We start from the raw sequence: 26161 nt of genomic DNA, 5'->3' as shown, positions 1-26161 counted from the left end.
TAGCCCTCCGTTTGGGCCAAAGCAAGGTCATCGCATTTTCCTCATCCTCCACGACCTTTCTCTTCTCAACCCCGTCCCGTCCCTTTCTCTTCCACCCCGTCCCCTTCCCTTCCACCCCACGATCCATGGCTGCCCCTCCGCCGGCCGCGTCCCCGCATCCCCTTACCTCCCTCCCCTCTGATTCCCTCCCGCGAGCGCACTCTGCCCGTCGCGGGGGCGCCGTCCACCGCCGCCCGTGCTGACCTGCTGCTGCGCCGTCCCCGACCCTGTTGCTGCTACTTCTCCGCGGGGGTTCCGTCACCATTACTGCTGCTACTTCGCCGCGGGCTCACCACCCGAACCACCTCCACCGCACTGGTACAGTTCTTCCCTTCCCATGTATGCTTTGTTTGGATTAGTCTTTTTCATTGGAGAATTTTGTACCGACGTGCAGTGCAGCAAGTTCAGAATTTGCTATTTTCTTTTGTGTGTTTCAGTGTTGATTGATGGGCACCTTCAAAGTAGAAATAGATGTTAAGTCATACTTGACGATTCTAGATGGTCGAAGAGTGTACCAAAGGGGAAAAACATGGGATTTTGATGTGGGTCGGGACTTGTCCGTGGCGCAGATAACAAAGGCTATGGAGGACAAGTTTCAGTGGTCTACTGATCAGAGAATAACCATTTGGTATGCAGCCGCAGATGGACCCGTTCCTTTAATTTCCGAGTCAGAGATAGCAGAATTATTTGACAAATGCAATGACTCAAGAACTATAAGGTTTGGTGTGACCATTGAGAGCAAAAATAATGGACCTGCTTGTTGAGAATATGCCCTAGAGGCAATCATGTATGATGTAATTCCCAATATATTCATAAAGATTATTAAGTTGTCCTTGTTTGAACATCTGATATGTATCATTGAATATGTGATTTGATTGCGGAACTATGTATTCATGTTGTTCATACTAAATTGTCCTTAGTCATTGAGGTTGTGCTGGACACATAACCTAGACTAATGTGAAAGTTGGCTAATGACTCGGTTCCACTTGTCATGCGATGGTGATGTCATTCCAGCTTACACAGACTCGGCTAAAGAGTTTAGCGAGTCGGACTGACCCATATTGAGATGCAACGAGTAGGTCGTCATTTGCATGTCTCAATCAAGTAATCCTTAGACCTGAGGTTATCACACAATCCGAGTTGTGGATCACCAACTTAGGTTCTATCAAACGTTGTTCCGTAACAGGGCAGTTATAAAGGCAGAGTTCGGGTTGACTGAGAATCAAGCTGTGTGATGTGGATAACCAAGATGGGATTTTGCCCCTCCGACTGGAGAGATATTCTCTGGGCCCTCTCAAGTGATATGATTCGGGAAGCATGGCCATGCGCGACTCGGTTAACTGTTAATCGGGTCGATCGACTAAGAGTTAGTCGGATGAATCGTATATCACAGATCGAGAAGAGAGTTGAATTATTAAAGGGATGACGATTAATCGCCTATAGTTCGACAAGGTATATCGTGAGGCAAAAGGGACTAAGACGTATGTCACATTGGAAGGTACGTCGTCATGCCTCGATGGTACTTGGGAGTCGGCACGTTCTGCTAGGAGCCGCTACCGATTGATCGATTGAGAGTCGGACTCCAATTGTGTCCAAGTCGCCATGAGCCTGCGGGGTCACAAACTTAAGAGCGGGAGCAAGTATTTGGTCGGGTTGGACCCGAACCGGAAATGGGCTGACAATGCGAGTTGGACTCGCAGAATGGATGGGCCACAAGTGCTGGAGCCCACTTCCACTCGGTATATAAGCAGGGGCGTGGGATGCCTAAGGGGCACGGTTCGCCACTCTCATGCGTTGAGAACCCTAGCCCCATTCAGTCCAACCGTCGCACCGGACCTAACAGTCCGCCGCCGGAGCTCTTCCTTGCACGTGTGGATACCGGCAGAGGTGCTGTACATTCAGCACTTCGACGATCGCGGGATTGGATCGGCTGGATCGGATTGAGGGACTGCACTGCATCAAGACGCTGCATCGATAATCCGCAACTGCGCGTCTAGTGGTAATCCTCGTGGCCTTCTACCTTGGCTAGATCTTGGGAGTTCGCGTAGGAAAAGTTTTGTTTATCTCTACGCGCCCCTTCACTGCTCATGTCAATGGTGATGAGGAAAATGATGTGCCGGTTCATGCTCCATTTTTTGCTTGGCCTAACCAAGCCTATGCAGGGGAGTATGAGGATGATGAGCCCGTGCAATATGAGGAGGATAAGAAGGCAGTCCATGTAAAGGCTCCTGAAAATGGGCCGGAGGTAGCTGATATAAGGATTCCATTGGGAACATTGGATGTTGAAAATTCATGGGATGAACAAAATGTGCCCAAGGATGATGAGGGTATACTTGCTAACAATTTGGTTCCCACTCATATCCACGATAGAAATTGTCCTCAGATTCAAGAGAAGGCTACCGTTGTTGATGCAAAAACTTTTAAGGTTTCCTTGAGACAACTAGCAATTAGAGAAGAGTGGTCTTTTAACACACAATATAGTGATAAGGAGAGATTTCGTCATATATGTTCTGATGAAGATTGTCCATGGAGGATACATGCTTCCAAGTTAAAGGGTTGTAATACCTTCATGGTATGGAAACAGCTTTTTATTGGAATTGACATGAGATATTTAGTTATGCACTTGTTATTACATTCTATAAATGTGCTTATTTCTGCACTTGTTATTACATCTTATTTACACACTTGTAAATACTTGTAGGCAAAGAAACTTCCATTTGCTCATACTTGTGGAAGTGCCAACAAAAGTGACAAGAAGAAAGGCAAAGCAAGAATGGCAAACAAGAATTGTATTGCTGATAGGGGGAAAGCCATATTGCAAGAGGAGGCCACACTTAGTGCAAAGGGTCTTAAAGAACGATTGGAAAGGGAGTATAATATGAAGTTGGAGTACAACAATGTTTGGAAAGGGCGATCTCGTGCACTTGCTGCCCTGAATGGCACATATCAAGAGAACTTTCAGTTGTTGTGGAATTTTAAGGCAGAATTAATGGTAGCCAACCCAGGAAGTGTGTGTGAAATAGACATCAAGACAGTCCGTAAGAAAGGTGGCATCGTGCACTACTTCAATAGGCTGTTTATTGCATTCAAGACATGCATTGTTGGTTTTTTGGAAGGCTGCGGATCGTATTTGGGGGTCGATTCAACCTTTCTTACAGGGAAGTACACATGACAGTTGGCTGCAGCTATTGGTGTTGATGGACATAGCTGGATGTTTCCTGTGACTTTTGGGATCTTCGAAAGAGAACACTGAAAATTGGGTGTGGTTCATGCAGCAACTTAAGTTGTGTATTGGTGATCCAGAAGGGCTCAATATCTATATAGATGTATGCAAAGGGTTGGAGAATGCCACAAAAAAAGTGTACCCAAAGTGCGAGCACAGGGAATGCATGATGCATCTCATGCTGAACTTCAAGAAGAAGTTCAAAGGTGACATACTTGATAACATGTGGCCTGCAGCTTGGACATATGAAGTTGAGAAGCATGAGACGCTCATGGGGGAGATAGAATCTATCAGCCCAAAAGCAATAGCCTACTTAAGGAAGGAACATGATCGTGTGTGGACAAGAAGCAAGTTTTCATCAATTACCAAGGTTGAATATGTTAGTAATAACTTGGCAGAAGTCTTCAATAATTGGATCAGAGAGAAGAAACAACTTGCAATTGGAGAGCTCGTAGACACATTAAGAGAGATGTTGATGCAAATGAGAGGCAAAAGGAGAGAGGTTGCAGATGGGCTGTAACGTTGATAGGATAATCGTGTTCGCTCCTTATTACTATTCCTCCGTCCAACAAAAGATGTCTCAAGTTTGTCAAAATTTAGATGTATTTTTTTTTGCAGGTTAGATGTATTTAGACATGACTTAATGTATAGATGCATTCAAATTTGGTCAAAGTTAAGACATCCTTTGTTGGACGGATGGAATACGTAGGATTGTGGTTACAAGGAAGGACCCCTGATAGAGCATATCATTTTGTTTCTTGGCCCGAATAAGACGATGAGGAACCAACCTCACAAGAAACTCAAGTATATTTTAGACCCACAAAAGGTGCATCGGTGGCGGAGGACCCGGTTCCCCTCACGGCATGTTGCTAAATCTTTGTATCTTTTGGTGTCCAAACAACATACCATAACTGGGTTTTTTTAGAGCAACGATCTATCTTTATTGATTCAAGCGACAAAGTACAAAAGATCGATACACAAACGAACACAAATAACAAAGATACTCAACAAAACTAAAAGCTTCATTGTAGTCCTTCGAAGTAAACTTCTCTTGATCCATCTTTCGCATCTTGATACTTCTCCACGTATTCGTTGACAAAATTGCAGAATACCATGCTTGCACAAGCTGAACTAACCTCAAAGGTTTTGAAAAGCCACATGAGCTGCCCACCTCAAACGATGAGAAACTAAGATCATTGAACGCACCATGACCGGGGTAATACCCTTTGCGAGACAAGCTGTAAAACTGCTTCTCCGTCGATGAATCCACAAGGAAAAATACTAGCAACCCGAAAAGACGTGTCGTGAGAACCACTGACTCCATGGCATAGGTTGCAACGCCTACACCAGGACGATGAAAGGAGCCAGGACACCAATCTTCTAGACGACGACGTCTCCATCATAAAGACGCCACCGAGAAACACACAAAAACCTAGCAAAAGAAGGTAGCAAGCAAAACTTGATGCCAGACGTTGATCCGTGGTTCCCCTCGTCTCTTAAGGCTAGATCGGCCGTGAGAGAGGGAGGAACCAATGGAGATTGAAGTTTCTTGGAAGAAGACGACGGATAGGGTTTCTCTTGAAGAAGACGACGAGATAGCCAACAGACCAATACCATAACTGGTGATATCATTGTCGCCACAACTTCTTCTTCGCCTTCGATGTCATCTTTTGCGGCCTTCTTCGTTCTGAAAATGTCTTCGTCTTTAATGTGTTGGAATGGTCATTCTAGATCTTATGCCGCCTGTCAAGCTTGAGGTGCGTCCCTGTCAATGTGCGATCAGTGATGTCTGTCTCACCGTCTGAGCCTCTGAGGTCATGGATGTACCCAGTACACCCATGTCCTCATCATAGGTAATAACCATGACAAAATTGCTGGACTATACAAATAGCAACACCAAAGAGGGATAGTTAAATGCCATCCTAAAAAATAATGGATGATCCATGTAAGGTGCAAGTTTATAACTACACAAACATGGTTTATTTTGGTTAACATCTTATTTTACACGACCCGGTCGTGCACATCAGCATTTCTGTATTTGCGACCGCAAACACCAGAGTTCTTACAGGCTTGTCAAATATGATAGATACAAGCTGGCAAGAAGAAGAAAATAATATGAACACTATACAGCTAGGCTAACCTGTAAAATTCGGTATGTACGACATCTGGCTTGTCTCCCATTCTGTTTAACGAGTTTTTCTAGATACACTCATTTGAGGTGTGTAATCGGCTTGTTTATATTCCTTTTCACATACAAGACGAGTGCAGAACCAAGAGCAAAACTTATTCTTTTCTCCCCTTTATATGCAGGTATAACTTAGTGGTACCAAACATGCCTGGTTGCACTTGCGGTCCTGAAGATGGCACATCAGTCAATTCTCCTTGTACTCAAATATCGCACCGGTATGATTGAAGCCACATGACACATGAACAGCTCTTGCATTCCTGCCAAGTTCCACCATCATAGGCTCAAAATAATCGACATCGTTTCCATGCCCCTGCAAATCACGCACTTAGTCAGCACAAGAAAATGAAATCAGCAATTTTAGTATAAATGAAATGGAGATATTGGAGATATTACGACCATATGACAGGATCTGATGGGAATTGTGCAAGCAGGTACAAAATGCAGAGCATCAGCATGAATTAATCTTTACTCTTATAAAAAAACTCAATTGGTGGTGGCGGTCCGTCACTTCCGGACTATGCCAATTGTTTTTTTACATCAATTGTAGATTTCGCATAAATCATTGAAATGAAAATAACGAATATGGACTATATGATCTAAGAAAGTAAATAAATAAATAAATAAGAGTTATAGCATTCTCTTTAAACATGTTTTTTTTAGTCCGCAGCAGCGCACGGGTGTTGTGCTAGTAATAAATAGTTGTGGTGGCAGCAAGTAACTCACCAATTGCCCACCAGAAGACTGGCCCTCTTCAAAGAATGTACCATTGGCACCTCCCCAACCCCATGTGTAAATATCTTCACCTGGATGTTTTGAGACGTTATGAGTATCACTAACAATGTGGCAATGAAATACAACTGCATATCTATCTTTTTTTTTAATATGGAACGGTCACTCTTGTCAGGTATCTCATATAAAAATACAGTCACTCTTGAGTCTTGAGTCACAAGCGATAGCATTATTCTTCTCACCTTTTTCTTATGAAGAATTTGATTAATATTTTTTATAGGACTTTGCTATTGAAAATTTGTGACTTGTTGAGTTGTGAATTGTGAGGACAGCTAGTTAAATCAAACCATGTGCAGTGACGTGGTCCTATTTGCATTATAGAAACATGATATCGTCAACTCAAAAGCCACTTTAAACTCTATCTTGTTGTTGCTAGATATACTTAACAGAGACAAATGCATAATTTAGGGAACATCATGAAAACAAGTGGAGAACTGGCAATGGACACCCTTTATTTATTTATTTATTTTGATTAAGGAGCTCAGCTCTCGATTTCATTAAAGAAACCGAACTACAGTAGTCTTATCAGGTTCAAATGTCAAACTGGAAATTTAAACTAGCTGGATACAGCATTACAGTCATATAAACGGACACCCGTTTATCAAGATACAAGCATTTGCCACTGGTACTTAGAACCCAGCGTGTTAGAGAAAAGGATGCAAAATTATGATACCTGAAATTACAGCTGTGTGCTTCCAACCACAGGATACCTACAGATGATAGAAGGTGAATGTCCACCAGGAATGAAGGAATGAATTGTCTTTAATGGATGCAATATAAAAGAAAAGCTTGAACCGATGACTAGGCATACCACATACTAACCTTAGATACAGGAAGCTTAAATAATGTACTCCTTAAAACTTCTGGGGAACGAACCATGCCCGTAACCCTGATACATTGTATTATGTAAGAATGCAACCTCAGATTTGTATAGAAACATAACATAGTAGTTGAAGTAGCAAACTTATAGGAAGAGTAATAGATTAAAATACCCGAGGCCAAGGCAACCATTTTCATTTGAACCCCAAGAATACAAATCGCCACCATCTGCAAAAAAAACATCACGATGCATACTTTTAGAACCTTAGAACAGTGGAACGGAACTGATAGTTGTAGTTGACAAATTATAGAACTATAACTTTCCACCCAAATCAGGTCGCTTGCCAAGAGATACTCCCTCCGTTCCATATTAATTGGCACGGATTTTGTACTAAATCCGTGCCAATTAATATGGAGCGGAGGGAGAAGAAATATTTCCTTAGCAAGCAACATAAGCTACAAACTGAAAATAATTCCAAGGGGCAGAACTTCAGAAGGACTGTCTGAAATTTCATGGAATAAATATGAAGCACATAAAGATTCAACAATGTAAAAACCAACAAATTTTGTTCAATTAGAACTTCTTCAGTTGATCATCCAAGAAAAGAAAAGGAGACAAAAATGTGCATATGAGGAAACTAATCTCAAGTTGCATAATGCTATAAGGTGCTAACATATTGATGCAAAATCCATATGTGCCAAGGTTACACTGCACACCACGGCACCTAGGGCAAAACCATGGCATGACCGAATCCTACTACACAAGAAATACATTTAAATGTATGACCAACGGTTTGATCCAAAGTACCAAATATATTCTGAAAATAGTTGATACCAATTAATGCCAGCAAAAATAAAATCCGTGCATTTCTTTTGATTTCATGCAGAACACAAAACTAATACCTGTTAAAGCGCAAGTATGATAACCTCCACAAGCAACTTCTTCCGAAAACTGTATCTCTTCAACAACAGTTGGTCTAGGTGCATCATTTGATCTTCCAAATACCTGTAATTTTTTGTTAAATACAAGGGATGGAGGGACAATGCAAAAAAAAAAAAAGGCTCAACAAGGACAGTGAAACAAAATGTGCCAAGTGGCTTGATTGGATACCACCTTCTCAGTCTTCTGCCCAAATATGAACAAAGTACCTTTTTCTGGAAATTTGATGTAAGAAAATTGTAAGATGGGGAAATCATGATTAGTAGTTGACTAGCTGTCCTACTTGAAAATTGCTTACCATCAATGCAAGCTGAGTGCAGCATTCCTGCAGCTATCCTTTTAATCTAGCCAATGCATAGATAGAAAGAATGAGAAGGGGGTCACTATTTAATCAGGAGGCCAGAGTGTGAAACTTAAAGCAAAATACCTTGACACCATCAAGGTTTTTGATCAACCTTGGTGTATATTCACTGCACAGATGAAGACAAGATTATCAATTATCATCCTTCTAATGAAATATACTTTTTGCGCTGCACAGTGCAAAGTGCAAGAACAGTACCATCAAACGTATTTTACAGAGAAATATCTGACAGAAGCACTCTAACTTGTATCCAGGTTTTTACTCAAGCTCATACTACGTCATCCAGGCACTAGGAACTTTGGTTATCTCAAGTTTATGACATGTGAATTCCCTATGAGATGAGCATTGTCTTCCAAGTACATAAGCATGCCAGCTTATAGGAGCGAATTTTGCATCTCTTATGGTCAAGGATGAACTTTGATCGATATACTGAAATGGGTTATCCAGAACATAGAGTTGTATATCCACAATAAGTGCTACCAAAGAAGGGACAACTGTTGACCATACCTTGAGACCATACCGAATCCCAGGATGCTAGATTTGTGGCCATGTCCAAGTCTACCAGCGCCAGCAGCTCCCCAACTCAAAGCTTCACCTCCCTCTTAAGAAAATGACAGATGAATTTCAGGCGCTCAAAAGCAGAAATATTGAAGTTAATGTAAAATATATTATTGCCATACTCACCTGTAACAGCAATTGAATGTTCTGACCCCAAAGCAACCATTCTCACTCTAACATCAGCCAAGTAGTCAACCTTCCTCGGGGTAGACACTACTTTTCCCACACCTAAACCAAGTTGAAAGAACCCTCTAAGTCAGAATTAAAAGCTGGTGACAAATATGCAACTTAATCAACTGAAAGATTATTGATGAACGAAACAAAAGGCAACCATATTATTACGAAGTAAATCTTAATAGAATCATGATGATATTCACACAAGGTGATGGAAATACGTGTAGGACAAATTGGAGCTTGCCTGCTCAAGTAGTATGTACAGGTTAACCTCATACATGATTCTTTTCAGATTTTTGTTGGGTCAAGTCACCCCACACCCAACAATGTGAATCATGCTATTGTTGATAATGTTAAAGTCTTAACTGTTCCAAATATATCATATATTGCATGAAAGTGGTGATACAACTATGGGTAGCATTAGGAATGCAAAGAAGGAGATAATACTATTACCTTTACCAAGGCCAAGCTGGCCACTCGAATTTTTGCCCCAAACAAAGAGCTCGCCATCCGCTGTTGAGAGAGACAAAGCAAAGTCTCATTACTGCAAATTGATACCACCACTACTCTAATTCACACGTTTACAACTGCAGAAATAAAGTTGGAAAATAATACTCTCTCCAGTTCTGAAAAGCTGTTGATTTAACATTGGTATGGTCTTCAGAATAGAACTTTGATCACTACTTTTTATTGTGATGTATTTATAAAACCAAACAAAAAACTTATATCATGAAAGTACTTTTCGAGACAACTTTATGCATATGATTTTCGAGTATCTAATCTAAACATAAAAGGCATTGGTAATCAAAATTTTGAACGTTTGAGTCTATCTATGTCCAGGAGCGAGCTTTTAGAAAACCGGAAGGAGTAGAAGGCAGTTAAATGTTTTGGTATTTAGTTCGAAACTAACCCAAACAGGTCCTTATCAGTTTATACATACATTCTGTTACTTCTGGTAAACCAAACCAAGACTCTTTTCGCTCACCTGTTACTGCACAGGAATGATGGTTGCCAGCTGAAATTTGTACAACTTTCTCGCCAAATCCAGTGACCTCAATAGGGTCCTACATGAAAAAGGAGACCTGATTTATCGCTTGAAAAATAAATAGAGACCTACAGAGGGAGACAAACAGGTTCATCTTTTTGGGTGGGTGGGTGAGCTAAAGGTTTATATCAAGTGTTAAAGAATTAGATTAAAAAAACATCAAGTACCAATGTTGCAAATTCACCAGTCAGAAAGTGTATCTGCTGCATTGCTTATCCATGATACCATGAGGTGTCAAACATCGGATGTAAAATTGATAATTACATGGAAACATTTCATAACAGTTTACTTCCATGCATTTTGTGTCTCCATACAGTAGTAGACTGGATTTCATAGTTTCGCGACACCTAGTAAGAGTCAACATTGCTCTAATTTGCCCCAATTAATACGAATCATAATCCTTGCCTTACTGTGACTCTGTTTCGTTGGTTGACAATGCACACGCAAATACATCAAGGTATTATTATGGGCATGAAACAGTACCACGATATGGGTCGTAGATGAGCCTATCCCAAGCTGCCCGAAGTCGTTCAGCCCCGTAGCGAACACACGACCACTCTCTGCAGAAAACAGCAGGTGAAAACCACAAACGGGATTACTCTGAAATCTTAACATTGGTCTCTCGCTCTCCGTGATGCTACAAAGGAGGGGAAGCGAGCGGGGGAGGTAGCGTACGTGTGAGGAAGAGGGTGTGGGCGCCGCCGCACGCGAGGGAGGCGGGCGGGTCGCCGGCGCGCGCGAGGAAGAAGGGGCACGCCGTGGGGTTCCACCGCGACTCCAGCGCCCCCAGCCCCAGCCGACCGTAGTCCCCGTTCCCCCACAGCGCCGCCACCCGACGCCACGCCGGCTCGCCCGAACCCGCCACCGCTTCAGTAGAGAGCCATCGCGGCCTCGACCGCGGGCTTGGCCACGGCCACCGCCTCGCTCGCCACATCGCGTTCTCGTTGGAGCTCTCCCGAGCGGTCGCGTCGCTCGCGGCGTCCGCGAGTCCACGTAGTTGCCCTGTCGCGCCTGAATGCCTGATGTTTCTGGGTGCACAGTAGTACAACTTTTTACGAACACGCTCATCTGTTTATAGATCAACCAAAGTTTTATGTCTACGCACTGCTTAGGTGCCCGATAATTGAGATTGCATCAGCATCGCTATATGTGCCAAATTTATTTTTTGAATAGAATGCTATAGCAACGTTAGATCTTCTCTGACTCTTATCTAGACTTTTAAATACATTCATATGTAAACAAATTTGATTTACTTAATATGAGATGGAGGAAGTACATGATGTTGCTATGAGATGGAGGAAGTACATGATGTTGCTAATGATTTAGCGTGCTGTTTCAACTCTCGATTCCCAGCCGATTCCCAATATTTGTATCCAATATATCGTAAGTGAGGCATATGTGTTTAGTTTGAGTCTAAAATTGTTAATATATATGATACTTAATATCTTTGTATCATTTTGGTTGAAAAGACAACAATTAATAAAAGATGACTTTTTTTTTGGTATTGAAGCATTGCAATCATGAAGGAAACATTCACATACATAAACCTTGTAACATTAGATGGATCCATACGTTTAACTACAAAGATACACATATTCGCAATGTATGTAAAAACAAGAAATATGAACCACTGAATTTGCTATACGTGTCACTATTTTTCTTGTTGGTTTTGAGCTGGCAACGAATTGCAACATTTTTTTCACAGAAGTTGTAGAAACATAGATCAATCCCAGCTGGTACCACATGGAAATGATTCTAGGTCTTAAAAATAGAGCTCTTTTGTAGTACACCGAAATTAATATAGACCGTTTATTTGTCTAGATCTAATGGCTAACTTTAGTTGTACTCCGATTCAAGTCTTATGGAGTACCACTCCAAAAACCATGGAGTACCTTCGTCTTAGGGGCAAAACTGTAACAGAGAGGCCACATCTAACACCAAATCTCGTCTTCTCAATCTTTTTGAGACTTGTCGCGTGCGGCATCCCGCTGATCGGTTCCTGCGGACCACATCTCACCGGAGATGCTCGTTGACGATCTCCAACACGTTCTGTCAGCCACTCTGCTGGTGCGCCATGATTTCTTGGGCCAAGGGGAAACCTTGGGTGTTGTCGCCGCCGCCCCTTGCAGCCGCCGACCTCACTGGGTCATGGCTGTGTATCAGGCCTTCTGCCATCAAAATCCTCTGATCCTCCACTCCATTGGGCGTTGAGAGTGGTAGTATCACTTGAGGTTGAAGATCAAAATGGATTCCCTCTTCATTCGGCGATTAATTACTTGTGTGTGTTTTGGAAAATCATAGAGGAATTTCACGGGACTTTATTTCGCTGCTTCATATTTTCAATCGGAAGTCCAGAGAGCAGTTGCGCGTTTCCATCTCAATCGGTTGTCTCTAGCAGAAGTTTCATCTAGGCTTTCTTTGCCCTGGACGATTGAAGACGACGGGAGGACATAGAAGGAAAATTGTGTCTGTGTGTTTCTATAACAAGAAAACAAAAAGTCTAAAATGCCCTTATAACATGGATGGTTAGATTTGTCTGGTACTCTGTTTCCTTGTAAGGAGTACCGGGGTACCGTAAAAATCCTCAAAAATTAAACCATTTGACAAACATGTAAATACTAATAATGCCCGGAACCAAGTACTCTCTCTGCCTCTAATGGAGAAAACTAAACAAGGTTAAGGGATGCTTGAAAAGAGAAAGATGAGCAAATTACTCATGTACAATGAGCTAGCATTATGTTCCTTTAAACGTTGTCACGTAGGATAATTACTAAGGAGATCGAGATAGGATAAAAGCATGTATATCTTTTTTTTGAAAGCTGTGATCTCTTAGCACTTATGTAAACATTACCTATATCTTTAGATGACGTGGAGGAGGGCAAAACAAACTTTCCAACTGTTATAGATGCTATTATACTTCACAGAAACAACACGTTCAAAACTAATTGCAGACTTTGAACATAGATATGTAAAAAGTGTCTTTCATTAACTAAGTGATGGTTTCTTCATCTGAAAATATGACAACTTTCTTCCAGCGCACCATAATTTATCTTTTCATTACATTTTCTTAAATATTTTTTATCCATCACATATTTTTATATTGACATGTACATTAGGAAGAGATGATCATAGTATGTCAAATATCTCATCTAAATGATATAAAGCGCATAGAAGAATACACCGTATGTACCTTAAACATGTACAATGAACATGATCATTTTGTTTCTCACCGCAGGACGTGCAAACCCATACACTTCACTCCTTCCCTCATTTCCCTTTTCAGCTAGCAATCTCTCTTCTCCTTTTTGTTTCGGCATTTGCTCTCTTTTCTCTCCATCAAACACAAATATCTCTCTCTCTCTCTCACTCACTCACTCACTCCCCTCCATCCCTCCTCCAAGTCTCTCATTCGCGCATGCATCTACGTAGTGAATGTGCGTGTGGCATTGCTGTCGCTGGCACCTGTTAACTCAAACTAGTATCACACATTTGAGTCGTTTAAATAAAAAATGAGTTACTGCCTCGTCATTACAAATTAGAAGGACCGAAACTTATTATGGTAAGTAAAAGAAGATTTTATTCAAATGTACTAAATTAAGACAGTGGTTTGGTGCTATGATTGTCGCTTATATAAGCTTTTCAACAAACATTTGTTTATTCTATTGCTTAACTAGCTAAGCATTTTTTTTCATTTTATTGCAATTTTATTATAGCAAATCATAAATAAATTTCACAAACACAATTCAACGATCATAAATTTAGGTCGCATTTGGCATTTGGCATTAGCGAATTCTCATGATCCCATTTGTTTGCCAGCTTTTACTTATTTTCTGATTAATCAACTTATTCTACGGACTAGTTTTTTTTTCAGAAACTTACTGTAGTTTTTATTTACACTTTTTAATAAAAAAATGTAAAATAAATTCAGCATAGCACATTTTGACACACGATTTAGCCTTGGCCTGTGTAATGACCCACTAGGATCAGTGCAATGACTTTTCTGGTTTGTTCTCAATTTCCGAAAAGAAAAACAGGTGTCGGGACTCGGGAATCTGGTTCGGTCGCATCCATCGGCCAGGAGAGGACCCGAGCCTAGGGTTTTGCTTGGTCTGCCCCACCGCCGTGCGTACGTGTCCGCCACACTCCCAAAGCCAAAAGCCAGCCAAAGCGATACCCTCCTTCTCCTCCTCACCGCAGCTCTAGCGCCGCCGCCAGGGCTCTACGCTTTCCCCCACATCGGAGACCCCTTCGCGGCGGCGGCGGCTAAGTGAGTCGCCGCAGATGGCGGACCGGCTGACGCGTATCGCGATCGTGAGCGAGGACAAGTGCAAACCCAAGAAGTGCCGCCAGGAGTGCAAGAAGAGCTGCCCCGTCGTCAAGACCGGTAATTCCCCCCTTTCCCTCTCTCTCCGCCCTCGCGGTTCTGATCGATGCGGCCTTAAGTTTTGCCCTCGGGTGGTATCGGCGAATCCAAGTTTAGATCCCGGTGGTTCCCCCATTTCCATGGGGTAATCTGTTCATGCGATGATTTTGTTATTTTTATATTTGGCGCTCATTGATTAGTGCGCAGTACTTGCAAGATCTGAGGAAATTGGAGCGCTTGACCTTAGTTTAGGCAGCCGTAGCATCATCTGCATGCAGTTTTTTTTAGGGAATCATCTGTATGTAGTTGTTTAAGCGTTGCTATGAACTCACTCAAGATTTAATTTAATTCTCATGCATGTTACTATGCACTAACTGCTTAGTTATTCATATCATAGTAATAAAAAGACCTGGTGTCCACATATGTGCAGGCACTCGTAGAGCTTATTCTCATTATGTGCACCACATCTCCATTTCCCCTGTTGTTTTGTAATCCGTATGCTTAAGTTAATAATTTACATTATGCATGCTTACGAGTTTCCTAGCTTGAAGTGTTACTGTGATCATGACAGATTACTGGCTTGTGTACAGGGAAGCTTTGCATTGAAGTTAGTCCAGCGGCGAAACTTGCATTCATTTCTGAAGAGCTGTGTATTGGTTGCGGTATCTGTGTTAAGGTATGATACAGCTATTGGATGTATGGTTTGTCTAAGAGCTGAAATAAAATCTTCTCACTTCTACTGCATCCTTTGCTGCAGAAATGCCCATTTGATGCCATTGAAATTATCAATCTTCCGAAAGATTTGGAAAAAGATACCACTCATCGCTATGGTCCGAATACCTTCAAATTGCACAGGTGATTTGTTAAATCGAAGAGCCCGGTCTGTATGCAGCTGTATTATCTGTCATTTGTATGTTTTTATCTGTCCTGAAGCTTTTCTTTTGAAGATGTACTGATTCTGCATTTGCAGGTTGCCTGTTCCAAGACCTGGTCAAGTTTTGGGCCTTGTTGGAACCAATGGAATTGGGAAGTCAACTGCACTTAAAGTGTTAGCTGGCAAGCTGAAGCCTAATTTGGGACGATTCAAAGTATGTTATTGCATATCTCCTATCTGATTTCTTAATCTGACTGTTAGTTTGAACTGAGTTTCTTTTGGTGGAAAAGGTCCCTTTCTCTCCTTCTCTATGAACTGCACAAAAGATCTTTTTTTAGCTTTGCATTTGTTTTGTTGCAGAACCCACCTGATTGGCAAGAAATTCTTACATACTTCCGCGGGTCCGAACTTCAGAATTACTTTACGCGTATATTGGAAGATAACCTGAAGGTGCTACTTTTTTACTCATTGTGATTTTAGTTAAAGTAGGGTTTGTTAATACGAAGTCTGCAATAAGCTCGTGATATCCTGCTTACAATTACTTTTTACACCTGCTACCAAAATGTTTGTTGGAAATATGTATATAAACGAAGATAATCTGATATTACTCAAGTTTTGAGTTGTCACTGGTACACACATTTGTATAATCTGTTGCAGAATGTGGTTTTGTATTTGATTTTTTTACTGTTGAACACTTCTGATACTGTGCATTCTGCCTCTCTTCCTACCCTTTTACAGGCTATCATCAAGCCTCAGTATGTTGACCACATTCCAAAAGCTGTTCAAGGAAATGTAGGGCAAGTACTTGAGCAGAAAGATGAGCGGGATATGAAGAATGAGCTGTGTGTTGACCTTGAATTGAACCAGGTTATTGACAGAAATGTAGGAGATTTGTCTGGTGGTGAGCTTCAGAGATTTGCAATAGCAGTTGTTGCTGTGCAAAGTGCAGAAATTTACATGTTTGATGAGCCATCAAGTTATCTTGATGTCAAGCAGAGGCTTAAGGCTGCACAAGTCATTAGGTCCTTGCTTAGATCCAACAGGTAATGCATATTTGGTACCTGATTATCTTTTGAACTCTTGGTTAAAAGCTTTAAGAAATTTACTATTGAGTGCTCTCTGTTTTTGTTTTCAGCTATGTCATTGTCGTGGAACATGACTTGAGTGTCTTAGATTACTTGTCCGACTTTATTTGCTGCTTATATGGGAAGCCAGGTGCTTATGGTGTTGTTACACTGCCATTTTCGGTCCGAGAAGGTATCAATATTTTCCTGGCTGGATTTGTTCCAACAGAGAACCTTCGGTTTCGTGATGAATCTCTTACATTTAAGGTAACATTGGCACATAAGATCTGAATTATTTGTTCAGTAATGAAACCTTGTTCTTATGTTAGTATTGTTCTGTTAGATTGCGGAGACCCAGGAAAATGCAGAGGAAGTAGCGTCATACCAGCGGTACAAGTACCCTTCCATGAGCAAAACACAGGGAAATTTCAAGCTTTCTGTTGCTGAGGGTGAATTCACTGATTCTCAGATTGTTGTGATGCTTGGTGAGAACGGGACAGGGAAAACTACATTCATCAGAATGCTGGTACATCTCTCTCTACCGGTCTACCCCCTCCTCCACACACCCCTTTGTTACCTCTGCTGTATTGCTTCGAAACCTTACGATAACTCCCTAGTACCGGCAGTGTGTTCTCTTCTGAAACTTACAATAACTCCCTAGTACTGTTACTATAATTGTACACATACTATTGAATCAGGATTGTTATTGGATACTGCGAAATGCGTGAGTTTGACGATGCTGGAAGGATACCATCGAGTTTATTGCTGGTCGACAATGTTGATCTTAATTTAGCATAGTTTTACTCTTCCTTTTTCTTAAGCTGGGCGCATCCAATCTAATACTGGCTTTCTAAAGGTGTAATTTTATCTTGTTGAGATTAGAAAATTAAGAACAACTTGTCTTTCTGATACTTCTGTTCTGTATGTTCAATCTAATTTTATTAGAATATTAACTATAACTATTATTTGATTCTTCATTTCCTCTTGATTCTTTAACGTTTGCGAAGCTCATCTTCATAAAAGAGTTTGTCATCTTTAATTTACTGAGTAGATGAAGCATTTTGCATCTTATACGATCCTTGTTATGACTGTACAGGCTGGGTTGTTGAAGCCAGATACCATAGAAGGAACTGAGGTTGAAATTCCTGAATTTAATGTGTCATACAAGCCTCAAAAGATCAGCCCAAAATTCCAGCATCCAGTGAGGCACTTGCTTCATCAGAAAATAAGGGATTCATATACTCATCCTCAGTTTGTGTCTGATGTCATGAAACCACTGCAAATTGAGCAACTCATGGACCAGGAAGTTGTTAATTTATCAGGTGGAGAGCTCCAAAGAGTGGCATTATGTCTGTGCCTTGGAAAGGTATTTTCTGCTTTTACTTGACCTTCGCTGGGAATAAAGTATAGCTGTTATTACATTCTATTGTTTTACTTTTCAAAAGTTTGAAGGCTTTTCATCTGTTATTGTTATACATTTATAATATACTAATTTTTTTTTTCAATTCAATTTCTATGCCTGTATTTATATGCGTATAATAATTGGGTATTCATCTAGGACAAAAATAATACTCCCTCCATTTCAAATTAGTTGCACGTGCAGATTTTAAAGACAAAATGTCAAATAGACAAAATACCACTTCATCTCTCTTTTCATATTACCATCCATTTTCCCCACCTCCCTTCATCCAATAGGATGATAGAATTAAAATTGTTTGCCTAGAAAAAGTATTGAGTACAAGTATTTCGAGAAACTTGCAAAGCCTACTAATTCAAACGCAGGGAGTATATGGTCCATAATCCATGTGACACTTCACCTCCTTGAGCGAGATTTTCAGCACAACCAAATACGAGCGCTTGGTCCTTTGTTATGTGTAGATATAACAAAACTTCGAGACCAATAACAGTCATCTTGTTGGTACTAACTTTGTGGTTGTTGTTCAGCCTGCAGATATTTATTTAATTGATGAGCCAAGTGCATATCTCGATTCAGAACAGCGAATTGTTGCCTCGAAGGTTATCAAAAGATTCATCCTTCATGCAAAGAAAACTGCATTTATCGTAGAGCATGATTTCATCATGGCAACGTACTTAGCGGACAAGGTTATTGTTTATGAAGGACGTGCTTCTATTGACTGCACTGCCAATGCACCTCAGTCTTTGGTATCTGGGATGAATAAATTCTTATCGGTAAGTGCAGTAACAAGTATTGATAATTATCCACAAGATATTTGTAATACTCGAATCTCAAATTGGTTCAGTTGTATGCAGCTTTCTATAAGATTAATGTTCAGTAGTATTCACCAATTCTAGATTAGCATATACAAACCTGCGCTGCTTTCATTTCTTCTTCACTGACTTGCCTATGTTTTCCTGTGCTAATTTTCTTGTTAATTGTTTTGTGATAGCATCTTGACATTACGTTTAGAAGAGACCCGACCAACTATAGGCCACGAATAAACAAACTGGAATCTACAAAAGACAGAGAGCAGAAGAATGCTGGATCTTACTACTACCTTGATGACTAATGAGGAATTACAGGTTGCTAAAATTGTCATTTGTTTACACCTGCACGATCTCCAATATACTTATTCTTGAACGACCTGTTTGCTCTTCAGTGACTTCTCGGAGAGCTTCACGTTGATAATGCTCCGAGTCTGTTGGATGCACCAGACTAGCTGGAAGCTGCTGCCACTACATGAGATCATTAGATGAGACATACAAAAATAATAGGCTACAGGAGGGAAGCCCATCGAGTGAAGTTCTTCGATTATAAAGCAGCGCATGTGGTGTTGATACTGTATTTTTGTTTATTTTTCTCTGTACGATGGGAAGGAAACTAATTGACTCTGAGGGGAGAACGATTATCAGTTTTCGTGTATCTGCATTGTTGTATCATGGCTTTACCATCTGGTATCCTTCAATCCTTGAATTCATACAACTTATAATTTTCTTTGACTTGTATATTTGTTACAGTATCTAGTCGACCATTGTGTTTCTATTTGGAAGGCTGACGTGGTGTATTCTTTGCTGATTGGATAATCAGGTCACTTTCAGTTTCTCACTAAGTGATCACTCCCTCTAGAATTCTTGGACGAAAAGTTGAGATAGGGTTATAATTCGGACTTCCGTATCAGAAAACCACAATTTCTAAAAAACACAACTACCGTGTTAATCGGTCATCATTGAGAAACATAAAGCTGAACCGACATATGAAGCCTGCACGTCAGCGTTTAGGAGCCAAAGAATCCTGATATAATCATGTTTATTGGCGGTCTGGTCTAGAACAGCGGGGAGACCCGTTTGATCGTTTTGGTACGTTTTTGCTCCGTCGCGACCCATTTCCAGCCGAAATTTGCTGCAGGTTTTGGTCTGTCCGGACTGCATTTTTGCACTGTGTTTGTCATCTCCTGACCCGCATGTCTATAGCCAATCAAGCGGACTAAATGTGACCTCCGCTAGGGGCACTTGCAGACCCAAACGGATAACGGACCAAAAGAAGCTCAAAACGAACACAATATGGGTTTTCCTGCTGGAGTTGTCCTAACTAAGCCATACCCCTTCATCCGTTTCTCCCTTCTTTGTTTTCAATCTCAAAAGCAGCCTCCAGTTCTTGAACTTCTTTGCTATCTCAAGTTCCATTTTCACTCCCTCAAAAAAAAATACTTTCTAAGCATGCACCATCATCTTCTCCTGTTAAACTGGGTTGAAGGCACCGGTGAATGGATATGTCGCCGTCCGAGCCCGAACTTCACTCCTAGAGTGATGAGGGCACGGATCCTCAAGAGCCGATATCCAACATCAAGATATGCGCGCGGGAGGAGAGAGAGGCAGGCGCACCACAAGTAAAGATGAAGGATACAGGTTAGAAGAATGACTTGTGTGCAAGGGGCAGCCAACGACAGGGATGATATGCCCAGGTTGCACCACAAGTTGAGTACGAGTACGAGGCGCACTAGGACAGTTTACGACGAGTTCGACACGTCTAAGGGGCGCCCGGATCTGCGAGTCCATATTTGAGTCGAATTCTAGTTTGAGTCGGAATCCAATTTGAGTCTGAATCTGAGTTTGAGTCTGAGTCTAAGTCTGAGTCCGTAATGTGTTTGGGCTTCCCCTCGCATATATATACAAGGGATACACCTAGGGTTAGAGCGAGACCACGTTTAGATTATTCAGAACCTTTTCATTGAACTACTGCAACCGTTCATCTGAAATTATATTCTTCTTTGATTCGATCAGGAATTTACCTTTACCATTTTATTTTGATCTGGTGTTTTTGCTACTGAACATTCATGTGTTATCTATTGTTCCATTGGGAATTAGTAGATTGCCGAACCGCTATCGGCGGCTACGTGCGCAAGCGTGTGGTGTTGCGAATATCATTTAAGGTTGATAATTGTTGCATTGACAACGAGGGAACAAACAGAGATTCGTCAACGTCTTGCGAGTTATCATCCATCAACAACGAGCTCAACGAGAAGATCGGGACACCCCTTATCATAGAGGCTGACGTGTGAGGTTCATGTGTCAATTTGTTGCCAATTGACTTTAGTAGCGGAATTTGAGTTTCTCCTAAAGGGTTGTGTTGTGATAAAAACTCAAAATATGTTTTAATATTGAAGTCTCAATTACTCTTTTTTCGCAAAAAAAGAAGAAGTCTCAGTTACTCTATATGGATTTCTTGCTATATTTACTCCCTCCATTTCATATTTCTTGTCTCAAATTTATCAAAAATGGATGACTCTATAAAACGTCTAGATACACGTGATGTTCAAACAAATTATGGAACGGAGGGAAATTGTAAAAATGGCTTTTCTTCCATGGAAAATTTGCCGATCAGTAAAAACCAGTAGTAGTAGGGGTACTTTTGCTCGTCTCTCTTTCCTCTCCGCCCCGCTGCTTCTGTTGCCCCGCCGTCACTGCGCGGCGGGCCCCGTGCCGCGTCCCCTCTCCGCTCGTCTTCCGGTGAGAGGGCAAGCTACAACGGAGTGACCGATCTACCACCATCAACCACCACCCACACGGCCACACCAGTACGCCACGCCGCTCGCGCTCGCGCTCGAGCTCGAGATCTCCCCCCGCCCTCCTCCCATGGATCCCCTCCGCTTCCGCCTCGGCGCGCTCGTGTCGGCTCTCGTGCTCGCCGCCGCCGGCGGGTGGCTGTGGGGCGGCGCAGAGGCGTCGATCCACACCTACGGCCTCGAGTCCTTCCGCGAGGTGGGCAACGCCTTCCTCCTCTCCGGCGGGAGCGAGGGCATCGTCGCTGTCGGGACCGACCCCGCTGCCCCCGCCTCTTCCTTCATAAAGTAAGCCCACGACTCCTCTCCTCTTCCGCCGCGGCGCCGCCCCTCCTCCTCCTCCTCGTTCTGTGCTTGGAGACCCCAATGGCTGCTGTTTCTGGAAGCTGCTGCCTGCTGCGGAGCCTAGGGCGCGGGCTGTTCTTCTGCGTGACGCGTTGCGTCTGCACGGGCTGTTTAGGTTCAAATTCGTGGGGTTGGTCATGGTCAGGCATTGGCGCTGCGTTGCTTTGCTCGCTGAATGGCAATTAGTTGGTGTCTGTGATGCAACGTTGACACGATTGCTTGTGACGTGCTGATTTTTCGAGGTGGATTCGGGCATTTCGGCATTCGGCTTGCTCTGACGGGTCTGGCCTTTAGGATATTTAGGAATGCTAATAGCTGCAACCCACGCTGTTACTGTGCGGTTATTTGTGGAAGGCTGGATAGCTGCAGATTTTTTTTTGCCTGCTTTTGATTTCTTGTACTGATAGTGATCGTAGTGCTATCATCTTCTCCCGGTTCATGTCTTAGGATTACCATTTTCAGTTGTAGTGTCCATGGAAACCGAAAATTTATTGATGACAATGTTATACTCGAGACCATTTTCCTGTCATGAATCTGATGAAGCTATACACTCTTTGCTTACTCTCTGTTTAGGTTAATTATCTCACTGTTCTCTTTTCTGAATAACAAGTAGGGTTGTAGACTGGTCTAGTTTTTTTAGTCAACTGAGCTATGCTCCTATAAAACTTACTCTTGATGGTCTGGAATTTGGTGTTAACTAGATGACTGAATATTGCTTTTCAGGTTTGTGAATGTTACTTTCTGGAGGACTGCAGAATCAGCGGAATCACACGCAAAAATGGCACACAGTACAGGTCTGGTACAAGCTATTCTATTTGAAGCAGCAGACAGGGATAACATTGGGGGATCTGCCTATGGTGGACAGAGGTCCATTTGCTGTACCCCTGACCTTGCTAAACTAGAGGGCTGCAAACAAGGAGAAGTAATCAAGAGGCCATCCTCTGATGATCCCGATTGGCCTGTTGTGATAGATACACATTTCAGTGCTAATCACCTTTCAGTGAAGTTGGAAGATGAGGAAGTTCGTATTACAAAGACAGGCATGTACAATTTGTTCTTCATTTCTTGCGATCCAAAACTGAGGGGCCTTGCTATGAGTGGGAAGACAATCTGGAAGAATCCTGGCGGATACCTACCGGGACGAATGGCACCTCTGATGAAATTTTATGTTTTCATGTCGCTGGTATATCTGTTAGTCATGGTTATTTGGTTTAGCCAGTACATAAGGTTTTGGAGGGATATACTGCCAATCCAGAATTGGATTACACTAGTCATTGCTCTTGGCCTGTTTGAGATGACACTATGGTATTTCGAATACTTAAACTTCAACAGCAGTGGTGTACGGCCAGTTGGAATCACAACTTGGGTGGTAACCGTTGGCGCCATCAGAAAAACAGTTTCCCGTCTACTGATCCTTTCTATATCAATGGGGTACGGTGTTGTTCGCCCAACTCTGGGAGGGCTCACCTCTAAGGTTTTGCTCCTTGGGCTTACATATTTCCTGGCTTCTGAATTGCTGGATATTGCAGAAAATGTTGGAACAATTAATGACATATCAGGCAAAGCAAAGCTTTTCCTTGTCCTCCCTGATGCATTTTTGGATGCTTTTCTGATACTTTGGATTTTCACTTCTCTTTCCCGCACTCTTGAGAAGCTACAGGTAAGCAAACTTTACTGTAATTTAATTGTTCTAATAGTTTTTTTTGTAACATCATATTATGTTATATTTATTTATTTGGTTTACAGCAACTATCAGTACTGCCAGTAGTTAGATGTGCTGGTGGGTGACTCAAATGATGCACTAGCAATTCTCGCTGGAAGCATAGTTAACTTTTATCTAGTGAGTTATTGATGTGCTAGAACGTCCTAACACTAATGTTTAAGCACAAAGGTGTTCTGTGCTCAGATAGAGGACTTTGGTTAGAATTTGATTATTAAGGCCTGTTGGATCCTTGAGAAAAGAAGAGTTGCGTGGTTGTGTTGTGACTAATATTTGGTGCTTTTCTCATTAATCAGGCAAGGAGGAGCTCTGTGAAATTGGATATATACAGAAAGTTTACAAATGCGTTGGCAGTTTCTGTGATAGCTTCAGTTGTCTGGATTGGTTATGAGGTGTGTAAATTTCACGACATAGACCCACAGTAAACACTGTGCCTATATGAAATCACTATGCAACATGCTTGATATATCTATTTGAGACAATCTTCAGCATTTGCAATATGTTTCCATAAAATGTATTAGCTTTTAATTTCCCAAGACTCATTGATAGAAATAGGCTTCACATATTGGTTTGCTATGTTCTCATCATATTTCAAGTGCAGATTGTTCTGTATATTCCGTTTAAATATGTGTGCCTTAAATGCATCTGCCATATCTAGAAATACATTGATCTACTGTTTCCCTAAAAAAGAAAAACATGCCTTTGTTACAGTCCACTGTCATATCCCTGTTGGTACAACACCTTCTACGGGAAGTTTTGATAATCACTTTCACAGCACTCCCTTAGGTTCGAAGTCTGAACATTGACTTGTCTAAATTTCTAAAGAACTGCATTTCCAAGTTCGAAATTGTCTGCAGCGATTGCAAATTCTTAGCAATATGTATCACATGACACTAGTCTTATGTGACACTGGATAAGTTGGGTTAAAAAAGATCAGTTTTACTAATATAAATTTGGGATAAGCATTGCCAGTATCTCAAAATCTCTCATTAGCGATTTTACTTTTCTTGTTGGAACCTTGTTTTGATTGATATCTATATTAGCGAGCTTTCTCTCAGAATGAATATATTCTTACCACTACCAAAGGCATGAAGTAGATTGAGGGACAGCATGCAGTTTTAATCCAACCCTTGCACATGGCATTGGTCACGGGCTGAGTGGTTGAACACATGCAAATTTATGGGACTCTACACTACGACACGGTAGATTACCGACGCATTCCAAAGTGCGTCAATTTGGTTTCAAAGTGCGTCAATTTGGTTTCAAAGTGCGTCAAATTTATATTTGTGGCATTTTAGAAGTGCTAAAAGTGCAGGCAAAATATGTGGCAGTTCTAGCATAGTTCGGGCAAATGTCTACCGTGAGATAGTGCTATTATCTGCACCATTTTTTCTGCATTTGTGCCAAATATTACTACCCCCGTTCCTAAATATAAGAAGTTCTAGCTTTGTCTTAAGTCAGTTTATAGAAAACTGCATCAACATCTAGAATATAATGTAAGTATACTATGAAAATATATATCACGATGGATTTAATAAAACAAAGGTAAAGTCATAGACATCGGTAGGTTTTTCTATAAACTTGGTCGAAGTTTAAGAAGATTGACTTAGGACAAAGCTAGGACTTCTTACATTTAGGAGCAGATGGAGTTCTACTTATTTAGATATGACTATCAACATGGTGGCCTGCAATTCCTGCACAGGCAATATGACGTTCTCCTTTACTGATCATTGATCAATAATCATTAAGCTAGCTGAATTCACAACGATTTCATTTTGCAACCTGTTTCTTATCATGGTTTCATTTTGCAGGTCTATTTCAAAGCGACAGACCCCTTTAGTGAGAGATGGCAGAGTGCCTGGATCATCACAGCCTTCTGGGATGCTCTTGCATTTGTTTTGCTTGTTGTGATATGTTATCTGTGGGCACCATCCCAAAGCTCACAAAGGTAAATATTTTGCCTCGCCGCTGCTCTTGAGCCTCAGAAAATGCACAATTTAGGAGTTCACTAAATATCTATATAATATGACCACCATCATAACAAAACAGAGGGTTCTTATGTGGGTTAACAAGAAAATGGTTGACTAGGAACCACTCTGAAATTGACACACCCTTCCCATGTCCAGGTATGCGTATTCAGGTGAAGTTGCTGACGAGGATGATGAGGAGGCCCAATCTCTGACAAAGGGGCCTGATGGTGATGTAGGGATGGTAAAGATTGACAAAGACAGAAATGCTGGTGTGAGCAATGCTTTCAGCTTAGAAGATGAGCCTGAGGAGGACAAAAGAGAGTAGTTTTTGTTTGTTATGCTGAGATACTGAGGAAACAAGTGATTTATCGGAGCAAGAATGTTCCAACGTTGCTCAGTTCTTTTTGGTGGTTCGATATCATTTTACGGTCATGCCTTCGCTAAAATGGTTTTGCTGTAGGAGCACGAGATTTTTATCCATGCCTTGTAAGAGTAATGGTTCTAGTTCGATGTGGAGTTTGGGTAGGCCACCATGGTGCAAAATTGCAAATTATTTATACCAAAAACAGTGTACATATATGTTTCTTTGCCGGTTGTGTATTTCTGATGGGCGTCTTGTACGGAACTGATGAACTGATGTGTGTAGACAAGAATTGCTGGATGAACTGTGA

At 41.5% G+C, this 26161-nt stretch overlaps 4 protein-coding genes and 1 long non-coding RNA gene across 5 annotated transcripts; 4 read left to right on the top strand and 1 right to left on the bottom strand.

Moving 5' to 3' along the window:
* The first annotated feature begins 303 nt into the window (after positions 1-303).
* LOC112268893 lies at positions 304-605 on the top strand. Its single transcript, XR_002960400.1, has 2 exons — positions 304-357; positions 477-605. It is a non-coding gene; the product is annotated as an uncharacterized LOC112268893 (long non-coding RNA).
* Positions 606-2525: 1920 nt separating this feature from the next.
* LOC112268851 lies at positions 2526-3254 on the top strand. The gene is made up of 2 exons (XM_024455027.1): positions 2526-2611; positions 2741-3254. Exons 1-2 carry the CDS (start codon positions 2609-2611, stop codon positions 3209-3211), a joined length of 474 nt encoding a protein of 157 aa, XP_024310795.1. The 5' UTR covers positions 2526-2608; the 3' UTR covers positions 3212-3254.
* Positions 3255-5208: 1954 nt separating this feature from the next.
* Positions 5209-11179, bottom strand: LOC100822895 (ultraviolet-B receptor UVR8). The gene is made up of 15 exons (XM_003577442.4): positions 10812-11179; positions 10620-10696; positions 10077-10155; positions 9545-9604; positions 9044-9145; positions 8867-8960; positions 8426-8468; positions 8297-8342; positions 8173-8213; positions 7962-8064; positions 7232-7286; positions 7062-7128; positions 6913-6949; positions 6174-6253; positions 5209-5760 (listed from the first exon to the last, which is right to left on the bottom strand). The coding sequence occupies exons 1-15, from the start codon at positions 11068-11070 to the stop codon at positions 5635-5637; spliced, it is 1269 nt and encodes a 422-aa protein (XP_003577490.1). The 5' UTR covers positions 11071-11179; the 3' UTR covers positions 5209-5634.
* Positions 11180-14260: 3081 nt separating this feature from the next.
* LOC100822584 (ABC transporter E family member 2) lies at positions 14261-19438 on the top strand. The gene is made up of 12 exons (XM_003577441.4): positions 14261-14520; positions 15090-15175; positions 15257-15354; positions 15470-15587; positions 15734-15823; positions 16112-16416; positions 16509-16704; positions 16781-16963; positions 17534-17803; positions 18382-18627; positions 18846-18978; positions 19056-19438. The coding sequence occupies exons 1-11, from the start codon at positions 14418-14420 to the stop codon at positions 18963-18965; spliced, it is 1815 nt and encodes a 604-aa protein (XP_003577489.1). The 5' UTR covers positions 14261-14417; the 3' UTR covers positions 18966-18978; positions 19056-19438.
* Positions 19439-21344: 1906 nt separating this feature from the next.
* Positions 21345-26161, top strand: LOC100822274 (transmembrane protein 87B). Its single transcript, XM_003577440.4, has 5 exons — positions 21345-21743; positions 22524-23460; positions 23817-23912; positions 25332-25468; positions 25647-26161. The coding sequence occupies exons 1-5, from the start codon at positions 21529-21531 to the stop codon at positions 25813-25815; spliced, it is 1554 nt and encodes a 517-aa protein (XP_003577488.1). The 5' UTR covers positions 21345-21528; the 3' UTR covers positions 25816-26161.

This window comes from Brachypodium distachyon, chromosome 4 (genome assembly GCF_000005505.3).
Source record: "Brachypodium distachyon strain Bd21 chromosome 4, Brachypodium_distachyon_v3.0, whole genome shotgun sequence".
Taxonomy (NCBI): domain Eukaryota; kingdom Viridiplantae; phylum Streptophyta; class Magnoliopsida; order Poales; family Poaceae; genus Brachypodium; species Brachypodium distachyon.
Note: the sequence above shows the minus strand (reverse complement) of the source record. Positions and strands in the feature narration are given on the sequence as shown.

What these genes read in the sequence shown, in the direction of transcription:
- LOC100822895 (XM_003577442.4), bottom strand. Translation starts at nt 11,070, where the DNA reads ATGTGGCGAGCGAGGCGGTGGCCGTGGCCAAGCCCGCGGTCGAGGCCG. An exon ending in ACATTCAATTGCTGTTACAG is followed by an intron (nt 8,961 to 9,043) that starts GTGAGTATGGCA and finishes CATTTTCTTAAG; the next exon opens with AGGGAGGTGAAGCTTTGAGT. An exon ending in AGTCTTCTGGTGGGCAATTG is followed by an intron (nt 5,761 to 6,173) that starts GTGAGTTACTTG and finishes CGTGATTTGCAG; the next exon opens with GGGCATGGAAACGATGTCGA.
- LOC100822584 (XM_003577441.4), top strand. Translation starts at nt 14,418, where the DNA reads ATGGCGGACCGGCTGACGCGTATCGCGATCGTGAGCGAGGACAAGTGC. An exon ending in CTAATTTGGGACGATTCAAA is followed by an intron (nt 15,588 to 15,733) that starts GTATGTTATTGC and finishes GTTTTGTTGCAG; the next exon opens with AACCCACCTGATTGGCAAGA. An exon ending in TATTGGAAGATAACCTGAAG is followed by an intron (nt 15,824 to 16,111) that starts GTGCTACTTTTT and finishes ACCCTTTTACAG; the next exon opens with GCTATCATCAAGCCTCAGTA.
- LOC100822274 (XM_003577440.4), top strand. Translation starts at nt 21,529, where the DNA reads ATGGATCCCCTCCGCTTCCGCCTCGGCGCGCTCGTGTCGGCTCTCGTG. An exon ending in GCACTCTTGAGAAGCTACAG is followed by an intron (nt 23,461 to 23,816) that starts GTAAGCAAACTT and finishes CTCATTAATCAG; the next exon opens with GCAAGGAGGAGCTCTGTGAA. An exon ending in CCATCCCAAAGCTCACAAAG is followed by an intron (nt 25,469 to 25,646) that starts GTAAATATTTTG and finishes TCCCATGTCCAG; the next exon opens with GTATGCGTATTCAGGTGAAG.